The following is a 10,584-nucleotide window of genomic DNA, read 5'->3' on the forward strand; positions in this document are numbered from 1 at the left end:
GTGATTAATCATATTCTTGAAAATCAGAGCCTGAAATGGGGTACACTGGGCACAGCATAGTCATCCAGTCAAAGTAAGTGATTCCCTTGCTATATTTCACATGGGTGCAGCTTCAGTTTCATCTTTGATGTCACAGATAGAAAGCATTACTTTCAGAGCATGTTTCTGCTGGTGGACTGTCTCTTTGCTACACGATTTTCTCAGCAGAATACAAGTGGAAGTACAAGCCAGCTTGAAGAGAATGTCTTGCACAGTGTGGTGTGGCCAAGACTGGAGCCTACTGGAGAGGTGACACTCCTACACACAGTTTCTGGAGGACAGAAAAGGCACAGCAGATAATGCTCAGCTGCAATATGCTGGCAGAGCTCTTGGAGCTTCACAGCCAGGAGGAAGCAAAACCCTGGCAGCAGCTTGAGCTCACACACTGCAAAAGGCTCCTAGTGCTGTTGAACCTCAGTGCAGCCACACCACAGTGTGCTATCAGTCCTCTTCAATGAGGCTCAAGCTCCCACATGTCTGAGCTCTTGGGCAGGTGCCTGAGTGCCTGGGTTTCACAGCCTTAGCAATGCCGTAGTACTGGCCAACATACCTGGTATGAGGGAATCTGAGCTCAGGCTCATCCATGGACTCATCAACTAGTCCAGACTTAATGAGCACAGCTTCCAGTCCTGAATAGATCCTGGCCAATATAAACATGCTGCCCCTTAATGTGACAAAAGAAGATGAACCCAATTGCACAGTCCCTGAAGTAGACCTAAACCTCCAACTAGCACAGAAAGCACTCCTTCCATCAGCCAGTATGAAACCAATGGAATCCAAATTAGATCCTCATTTCTCAACAATGCCAATACAAAGGAGCCACTCCAGATCCAGATGCCATCAGAGTTTGCTTCTTCTCCCTGCAGACGGGCCGCCCGAACGCAGCCGCAGGAGAAAGAGAGCACAAGCCGCGGTGTTGGACTGACCTCTAGCGCCAGTGATGCTGCAGGGCTTCGCACGGGCCGAGCTACGAAGCTGTGGTTGCCCTGCTGGCACATCGCAGCCGGACGTTATCCTCACACAAACACAGTCCTTTCACCTGCTGGTCAGCAAACAACAGAGCACAACACACACCGGCATCCAGGACTCATGCAAAAAAAAGGAGAAAAAGAAATTGCTAGAGGGTGTTTCTCAGAAGCACAGAAGCACAAGCCAACTGGAAGATAACTGCAATTATTCTTGAAAGTAATGTTATTGTTGTCTTGATGTAGCCACTGTTGAGCAAAGCAAACAAAGTCAGCCCGATTTTTTAAAAAACAGATTAATCTGCGTGGCACAAAGTAATAAAGGAATGATTTTTATTAATAAACTGAGGATAGCAGTTGTCAGAAGAATGCATGTGTCGCACACAGAGGTAAACTCCCTACAGCAAAACGAACTGTAACATTTCCTATCCGTGCTTCATCCTCAGAGGAAAAGCATTTCTTCAAAAGATCTTCTGGAAGAGAGATGGTAAGAGACGTGAAAACTGAAGGATCCGAGCAGAGCTCTCCAGTAGCTCCCTCTGTACGTAGATGGTTGCAGAGACAAAAGGTCAAGTTCACTTTTGGAGGGAGCTTGGTGATGTTTACCACTAACGTTACATCACCTTCAGGCAAGTCTGCTTGCTTTCATGTCCTCACAAAAGTACATGAAATGGATGAGCATCCGATTCTTTGGTTGACTGTTGCTGGTGCTTTTACTCCATGGGCAAGTGTTACAGGCTTTGCTGGTGATCTTCTGCGTTCTGTTGCTGTGGGTTTTTAAAATTACTCTATTTCTGTTTCAAAAAAGGCAACTTTGGCACTGTTTTCCCATTTCCAACAATGCAGTGAAATTCCGGTCTCATTTGGATGACAATAAGATGAACCATACTGAATCCTGAAGAGGACAAGACACGCTTGCTTTGTCCTTGGCTCCTGTGCATGGGGGCCCTAACACCAATTCAGTTCATTGGAGAAATTTCCTCTGGTGACTCTTGTCCCCGTGCCTTTCTTCAGCTTCCATTGTTTTGTTGTTGCGTTGCTGTTATTTGTAGTAATAGAAACAGTAGTATTGTTGTTATTTGAAGAGTCAAATGTCATCAGAGGAAGTTTGCAGAATCCTTTCTAATCTGGTTTTGAAATGCAAAGTCAAAAGCAAAGATCTTGAATTTTGGATTCCTGTCTCTCCAAGACATAGGAAAAGAAAATGTGTTTTTTTGTCTTTTTCCACGTGATACTTATGCCCAGGCACACAGCACAATAAGCAAGCAGGAGCCTTGCTGCCCAGCATTCTGGCTTTGCAAAAGCTAGAATAAACCATAACTTTTCCACTTGATTAAGTTCCAACAACTCATGTGATGAGTTCCAATTGATTAAGGGAAATTATGATCAGTTCTGCATCTGCGTGCATGCGTGCTGCTCTCTAGCGGTCACGGGCAGACGTCTTCTCCACATCTACCTTCCAAAGGCTTTCTATTGTGCCTCTCAATTTCATTAGTCGCTAACTACAGACCCAGTTCTAACCAGCTTGGTTCCTGTTCTTTCTTCCAAGATGTCCTTGCTCCAAGGCTCCTGCCATTGTTCAGGGGGTCTGTCTTGCACGACAGGAACGCGTGTCCCAGCAACGTTGCTGTACAAGAATTGTCCCTCAGAAGGCTATGCAGAACCAGTGGAAAAGTGCTGGGAGCCTTCTCCGTGCTGGTGCCGCCTTCTGCCTTTGGTGTCTCAGCTTCTGGATGGTCTCACATGCCACAGAACGAACTGTCAGATGGGTGTCATCTTCCAAAGGCTGAAGGGCTACAACAGAAGGAAACAGAGCAGAGATTGGACCCCCAGTCTACAGAGAGCCACCAGCTTTGCTAGCCCCACTCCTTGCTTTTCCTGGCCAGGAGGAGCACGGGAGACTGACGGGTCAGCCGGAAGACACTGCTTTGGGTTGCCAGGAATGCTCCTCTGTCCCTGCAGCATTTCCTTGCAGCAGGGCAAAGAACAGCTGCATGTTGCCCAGCTCTGCCCCCAGCCCCAACACATACAGCACTGCCCTCACTCACCACTGCAGAGTTCATTCAGCATCTTCTCACTCTGCTCCCTGGAGTGCTTCCCAATCAGCCCTAGGGAAAGAGCTCCGTCAGACAACCACTCCCTCATACGACGCCCGAGGGGGGACCTGAGCAAGGCACCCACTGGGGCTACCGGCATGGGCAGGCTGTACCTGGGGGCTTCAGGGCTGTGCCTTCCTGCCAGGGCAGGGCCCAAAGAGGGACTCAGGGTTTGGGCTCACCAATGAATCTGACAGCCTCGCATCGCAAGGAGGCCTGAGAATCCTCCTGGTATGGCAGGCTCTGCTGCAGGCAGCCTTCCACTCCCTTTCTGTCCTGCTGCAGCTGAAGAAGAGCACAAGAGCATGGGGCTTGCAGAGCAGCCACAGCTGCTGCTGCAGCCCCTCCTCCAGCATCCCCTTTCCTCCAGCAAAAAGGTGGGGGCTGTGAGATTGTCCTCACCAAACACTTCATGATCCCCGCTGTGTTCTTCTGCTGGGCCTCATGCTTGAGCTCCTTCCACTTCAGGAACTTTGCACAGGACACAAGGGCTTCCCCAGATGCCTGCAGAACAACAGATGCAGGGACATGGCACCACACACACAGACACACTTCCCAGTGTCTGAATGCTTGCTGAACTTGCTCTCAATTGCAGATCACTGCTGAGCTGTCAGCACACCACTGCCTGCACACTGCTCAGCTCTGAAATTCCTACCTGTGCTACGCTCAGGGTCTCGTCACTCATGTGAAAGAGCAGAGGGAGCAGGCCCCTGAGCACGGTCTTCTTCATGCTTCCCTTCTGAGACCACAGCACAGCGTCCATCACATCCGTGAAGAGGCGGATGGAACCTTCTCGCACTTCACATGATGCCTGAGGGAGAACAGGAGGACCTCAGACCTCAGCAACTCCCCCAGGAGTCCCCTGCACTACCAGGGACAAGTTCTGATAGGCTGCAGAGCCCACAGGACATGTCATTTCTGAAAGCCCAGAGAAGGAAAGAAAGGAGAAGATGCTCCTGTCAAGCACCCACCCGCAGAGCTCAGCCTCCCACAACAGACTTACGTGATTAAAAAGAGGCAGGATCTTCTCAGCCAGCTCCAGAGCAAAGGGACTGGCGTGCCTCTTGCCCAGATGGTGAATTGAATTCCTGAAGATATTCAGCACCTTCACAGTAATGGGGGAGGAAATGGGTGTGTTGGCAAACTGCAGGATCTCCATGATGACTGGAAGCAGGGCCCGGATTTCTCTTGCCTGTACAAAACACACAGTTTCCTTCCCATCAGGAGGACAGCGGCCAAGGCACAGTGTTGCCCATTGCCCCATCACCAGGCTGTCAACATGAGGGCTATGTTTGACAAGGTCCTGCTCACCATCTCAGGTCTCTCAGACAGCAGCACGAGGCGTCTGAGCACCAGCCAGAGCACTGGCAGGCTTTCCACATTCAGAAGCTTCTGGAGCAGTGCTGGCTTACACAGCTCCTTCATCAGCTCTTCAGTGGGAGGCATCACCTGAAACGAACACAGCAGTGAGAGGCAGGCAGAGGCAGCAGGACATCCTGCACCCTGCAGCTCCTGGCTGCTCTGGCAGCTCGAGGCAGGGCACTAGGGAGACACAGCCCAGCCTGAGCACGCAGTGCCCTGAAGGAGAGGATGTTGCCTTGTCCAGTAACTCACAGTCAAGCGAAGGAGGCCCAACCCCACTGTGCTGATGCTCAATATCTCACACAGCTGCTGGCCCTGCAGAACACTGCTGAGCTCATCCCAGATCCCCTGGGATGCTTCCAGCAGGGGCAGCACACTCTTCAGTATGTCCAGGGTAGTGCTATAAACAGAGAGCAATGCTGTGTCAGCAGGGCTGCCTTAGCCACAGCACCATGGCTCAGGCAGGAGCCTGATGGGGGGCTCTGGGCTGCCATGGTTGGTATTGGCTGCTGCAGCCCTGAGCGGCCTGCCGGCACTGGAAAGCACAGTGGGATGGAGGGCCTGCTCCTCGAGATGTCCTGCAGCTTTCCTTGGCTTTGGCAGCCAGACCATTTCTGAGCCCTGCTCTTCACATGGAAAAAATGTGGGGCTCTCTGGGCTGATACCTGTCATTCTGTGGAAGGTCAGTCAACACACTCCTCAGCACATCCCTGGGAAACTGGACTGTCAGCACATCCAGCACTGAGAGCAGGATCTGCTGAACTGATGTGCTCTGGATCTTCAGGTTGGCGTGGATGCATCGCAGAATCTCTGGCACCTGTTGTGAGAACACAGGGAAACTGCTGCTGCCACTGGACCGCAGCCATTTGCCTCCCAGGCTGTGTTATTACTGCCCTTCCCACAGCTCTTTGCTGCCTTCAAATGGCTTCTGTACCCAAGAGCTGTGGCGGGCAGGGTCGCCTCACTCTGCTTACATCCATTAGCCAGGTGCCAGGGTCTCTCCAAAGCACATCCAGCATAGTCTCAGCCCACTTCTTCTCATCAAAACCGTAGTCCCCAGTGAGCTTCTCCAGGGTTGCAAGGGCAATGTCTGTCCTCTGAGAAGGGGCAAGGTTTTTTCCAAGGGGCTGCAGTAAGAAGGAAAAAAGGAGGGAAGGCATGTTAAACAGAATGAGAGAATAGCGTCTGGAGTGGGATGACCACAGGCAAAAGGAAGGATAAAGACCCTCCCTTCATGTCAAAAGCATTCTGTGGGTTCATGCCTGAGTCACAGCTTGTCTCACAGGTATTCCTGAGTCGTAGAGGCAGCTCTGGGATGCAAAGAATGAGAGTGCCCGGCTGGAATTTTCATGTCTCCTTACCTGCTGCCAGAAACTGCTGGTCATGAAGCCACTAAGCTTCCAGATGCGCCCCAAAGCCCTCTCACACACAGCCTGTGTCTTGGAGATGCTGAAAGGCAGCAGCACCTGTGAGGAGAGGAGCTGCTGGTTAGCCTGGGAGCTGCTGATGCCCACTCCAGGAGAAGCAGGTCTGCTGAGCTCCTGGCTGGAATCACAGCTTCCATCCAGGCTTCCCCTGAGCTTAAGCAAAGCCCATCATGGGGCTACTGCTGCTGCCAGGGTCCCTTGCTGGCTCCAACTGCTGCCAGTGCCGTTTCCATGGAGCGGGATAAACTTCTACTAGAAGGGAGCTCTGGGGGCAGAACTTCACAATAGACAGACCTCCAAGATTCCCTGCAGCCGACTATTGACACTGGCAATGGGACAGTCATCTAGCACAATCTGCAGCATGTCGTCCATAGCTTCCAGGGTCTGTAAAGAGAACAGTGGGTTGTGGAAGTCTTTCAGGGTTCCCTTACATACCCAGGAGACTGCTGTGAACCCCTCTGACTGCCAATAAAGGATACCCACAGATCTGTGCACAGGGGCACTCTGCAAGACTGCTGCACTCAGAGCAGGCTACAACACAGGGTGTTTGCCAAGCCCAAGGCAAGAGTGAGAGGGGTGAGGGCAAGCAAGGCTGCTAATTCATCCCACAAACATCTTGATAAATCTCTGGACACAAGTAATGCAAGCGGCAGCCCAGAGGCATGGGGTCAACAGTAGATTGCCCAGTACATACCTGGTTGTAGAGGGAAATGTTCAAGGCCCTGGCTGGAGGAAGATAGAAGACGACGCTGCAGCACACGTGAAGAGATGGAATATTTCTTCCTCCGTAACTGCATTCACTGTGCTGCAATTAGAGAGACACTGATGCTAGGAGCGGTGCCTGGGTGCTGAGGCAGGGGTGGAACAGGTCCTCCTCTGGGCAAGGCTCCCTGAGAGGGATGGGGAGCCCTGCCAGGAGGTGCCTCCTCCCCCACGGGGCTGCTCTGGGTCAGAGGACAGTCCTGATGTCACCAGCTTTGGGGCGAGGGCCAAGACTTAGCGGGGAGCTGCGTCAGGGCCACCAGGATGGTGCCCGGGGGATGTGCTGGCAAAAGCAGGGGCTGGGCAGGTACCTCAAGGCAGCAATGGTGTTCATGCAGCAGAACCTCAGTCCGGTGCTCAGCTGCTCCATGGGCTCCTCACACAACAGATCCTGCAAAGCACAATCAGGATGGCACCTGGCAGCTGCCAGCACCCAGCAACAGCAAACCTGCCACCGGCCGCTAGGGCCTGAGTCGCCCCAGTGGCCCTTGACAAACACTGGCACACTGGTGCTGCTGTCCACCTCCACTGCTGAGCTCTCAGCAGCACCTGGAGTCCCATCTGGGGCACTTGGGTGTCTGTGCGTGATTTCCCTGCCTCCCTCTCCCCCTGTCCTGTCCTTCTCACAGGGTGCAGCTACCTGGGTGCCATGTCCCCTCACCTCAATCTTCTTGCACATATTTTTGAGCATGCAGAAGATACTGGGGCTCAGTGCGAGGCCCTCCTGTCCAGTGGTGCTGCACAGTATGCAGATGGAGTTGAGGAACTGCAGCTTCTGCACCAGATCCTGGCAAGCACACAGAGACTGAGGAGTATGAGTGGGGACAGCCATGGCCAGGGGGACCAGGCGTTGCGGGTTGTGGAGCAGCGCAGGACAGCTGCAGGACAGCAGCAGCTCTGCCCGGCCAGCAGCCCTCCTGCAGCCTGAAGGCAGAGCCAGAGGGACTGTCTGGAGATGCAGGTACAGCCACAATGGAGATGGCTGCTCTTACCATTTCCTTGCTGATGCTGTTGGCTTGGATGAAATCCACTGCCTCCTGTTCCACATCAGACAGAGGCAGCAATTCAGCATCTGACCAAGGAGAGAGAGCAGTGCTACAGAGGGGCCAAAGGCAAGCGGGAGCAGAAGAAGGAGCTCTGCCCTCTCCGGCCCCGGGCTCGCTCCCCTGGCACAGTCTGCCTGTGACAAGGGGTCCTGGTGTGGAGCAGGGGGCACTCGCTGCCCCAGCCCTGCCCACCCTGCTTTGGACCCTCACTCACCAGCATGCAGAGGCATCACCTCGGTCACTTGGTAGAGCTCCGCTGGAGATCTTCTGTCCTTGGGAGCCCCACCCTCCTTCCCGGCCATGCACGCGACGCTCATCACAGCAGCTGTGACGTGCTGTAACAGAACGGAAACACATTTCTGTTTTCTCTATTCAGACAGCACAGTATGGGTACAATTCTTCAGAACTACCCTCGCATACCCTGCGGCAAAACCATGTGGGGGGACAAAACAGGGCACGTACCTGGCAGTGAGATCACCTCACGCTATCTGCAGCAGATCCTTGTCACTTTGCTCAGATGTAATGAGAGCAAAAGCTGCACCAAGGCAGTGGGCGGAGGGTGAGGAGAGGAGAGAGAAAGAGCAGGTCAGTGAGCAGGGCTAAGACAGCCATGGAATAACGCACACAGCACAACCATCCCATCCACTTGCTGCAAGACATGCTGAGTCTCAGGCTACGTGATGCCTGTCCGCCCAGCAACTTTACGATGCTTCCACAATTGAGCAAAGAAGACGACGGAAGAAGCATGGGACGGGTGCCACCTTTACGGATACCCCCTTTGGAATGTGTGTACCGGGGGAAAATTACGTCTGATGGTCAAGAGTAAGCAATACGGTGCTGTGAGCTCCAACAGCCAGCAGTTCTCAACAACTCACTGCCCACCCATCCATCCCACGTTGGCTCAGCTTACCTACAAGATGCTGCGCACAACGGTGTGAAGAAAACGGCACTAAAGGCACTAAAGGCACTAAAGGCACAAGAGCAACAAACCAACCAACTACTCCAACCACTAGCTCACCCACAAAGGAACACAGAACGCACCGCTCCTCCCCTCATTCCAGACGCTTATGACATCACCATGGGCCACCAGCCTGGTCCACCATGACCCCCCACAAGGCGGGGAGGCAAGACCACGTGGTCACGTCTGATTCCAACACAACACCACAACATTCCAGAACTCAGTGTGGGCTTGGAATTCTATCCCGGTGTGGCAGCGCAATGGGAGGTGTTAGGGCACAGCTGAAGAGCTGACAGACACCGGACGTTTCCAAAGGAGGGTGCCAGATTAACTCTCAGCATTCTCTTGCAGGGTTCTTAGGGATGCTTCAAACCCATTTTCACTGCCTAGGTCATTTCTAGAAAGTCCAGCCGACAAATGCTCACTTTGTCTGGGGAACGCCTCTATGCATTATGAATGAAAAAGAAAATAAAATGGGCACGCAACCCTATGAAACTTACCTCTCTGCTCTTGTTGTCAGCCACACACCTAAGATGAGCATTACGTGTCCCTTCTCCTGAATGAAGATTCACCCAAGTCTGTGTTCCACTCTGCTCCACCTCAGGGACTAGAAGAAACACAGACAGAGATGATGATCCTTTGAGCAGACGAATGTGCTGGGTGCACACGTATTCTCTTTAGCAAGAAATACTACTTTAGAATCCACAGTTTTTTGAGAGGTAGTATGAAAGATGAATGAAAAGGAAGCATATTGTGAACTATTATCATGAAAATAACCTTGTTAATCCTCTCCCCATCAAAAAGGAAGCCTTATTAGCTGCAGCTCCTAGAACACCTTGCACCACAAACTGCGGCACATATATCTTCTTCCCACAGCACCCTCCCCTCTCTCGTTAGTGTCAGATTCACTCAGGTTAAAATACGTGGATCAGAACAGCCACTCAGTTCTGCTGAGGCAGGATCCCACTGCCGGGATGTCCCCCAGACCCATTCCCTGCTTTTCCCAGCACAGGTGGGGAAAGGAACAGCAACTGACATCACCTACTCAGACTTCTGCAGGGCCTTTCATTCAGTCTCACATCACAGAGAGAAGCAGGAGAGCTCTCGTGGCACAAAGCTCAGGGCTGCAGAAATCAAGGCTGCCTCTACGATGGTGCTTCAAACAACATGTAGAACTGGATACGAGACGAGAAAGACAGGGCTGCATGGGCAACATCAGCACTTCTGCAGAGCACATCACACAGTTGTAGGCACACTGCAGAAGACTCACACAGCACCTGAGAGGTAACAGCTCAGGAAGGAAAACCTTACCCCGTGAACACAGCCACAAGCTACTCTCTCTTCGTGGCCTTCCTTCACACTGAGCATTTCCCTCAAGAGTGCTGCTCAAGGTGATGCTGTCTCCAGCTGTTGGCCACTTGCACTGCTGGACGCTGCACCCACAGCTCATTTTGCTTGAAGTAAAGCCTGCTGGCTTCACTCCAAAGCACAGGCACAGGCCACAGCCTGATCCACCTGCTTTGTCTGAAAGGCTTCTAAGGCTGCTCTCATGGGATCCCTTCTGCTGCTCGTTCTCTCTGGGCAGGAAGCTCTACTCTCACAGCAACAGCCAAGAGCCGGAAGGCTGGAAACGCCTCCAATCCACACGGATGATTCTGTCAACAAACAGAACTGCCTGCTCTTCAGCAGGGGGATGCTCACCCAGCAAAGCGCTTGCCCAGCAGATACCTTTTCCATACTCTCAGAGCTGTCACAACAGTGTGCAGCCCTTGGCACTGCATTTCCAATCAAGGTAAATATAGATCTAAGCTACTCCTTCTGTGTTCATACTTACATCGCCAGCTGGGGTTGGAGCTCGAGAACTCAACACAACAGATATGACACGAGGTGCAACTGGAAGATGTGTCTCCAAGGCAACAAAAGCTAACT

At 52.5% G+C, this 10,584-nt stretch overlaps 2 protein-coding genes and 1 long non-coding RNA gene across 4 annotated transcripts; all 3 read right to left on the reverse strand.

Moving 5' to 3' along the window:
- Positions 1–1,113: 1,113 nt before the first annotated feature.
- On the reverse strand, positions 1,114–4,357 carry LOC146755267 (maestro heat-like repeat-containing protein family member 7). The gene is made up of 5 exons (XM_085526291.1): positions 4,104–4,357; positions 3,756–3,911; positions 3,283–3,604; positions 3,053–3,112; positions 1,114–2,798 (listed from the first exon to the last, which is right to left on the reverse strand). Exons 1-5 carry the CDS (start codon positions 4,257–4,259, stop codon positions 2,650–2,652), a joined length of 843 nt encoding a protein of 280 aa, XP_085382417.1. The 5' UTR covers positions 4,260–4,357; the 3' UTR covers positions 1,114–2,649.
- A 6-nt stretch (positions 4,358–4,363) lies between these two features.
- LOC146755268 (uncharacterized) lies at positions 4,364–6,261 on the reverse strand. Its single transcript, XM_085526289.1, has 7 exons — positions 6,184–6,261; positions 5,824–5,928; positions 5,437–5,589; positions 5,128–5,279; positions 4,715–4,862; positions 4,513–4,549; positions 4,364–4,371 (listed from the first exon to the last, which is right to left on the reverse strand). The coding sequence occupies exons 1-7, from the start codon at positions 6,259–6,261 to the stop codon at positions 4,364–4,366; spliced, it is 681 nt and encodes a 226-aa protein (XP_085382415.1).
- A 623-nt stretch (positions 6,262–6,884) lies between these two features.
- Positions 6,885–9,570, reverse strand: LOC146755269 (uncharacterized). Of its 2 annotated transcripts, none has more exons than XR_014938338.1 (4): positions 9,156–9,570; positions 8,160–8,232; positions 7,912–8,032; positions 6,885–7,042 (listed from the first exon to the last, which is right to left on the reverse strand). It is a non-coding gene; the product is annotated as an uncharacterized LOC146755269 (long non-coding RNA). The 2 variants fall into 2 exon arrangements; XR_014938337.1 differs by lacking the exon at positions 6,885–7,042 and adding an exon at positions 7,415–7,723.
- Positions 9,571–10,584: the final 1,014 nt, after the last annotated feature.

Source organism: Coturnix japonica, chromosome 35 (assembly GCF_054131305.1).
Source record: "Coturnix japonica strain WE chromosome 35, WE-NBRP24, whole genome shotgun sequence".
Classification (NCBI taxonomy): domain Eukaryota; kingdom Metazoa; phylum Chordata; class Aves; order Galliformes; family Phasianidae; genus Coturnix; species Coturnix japonica.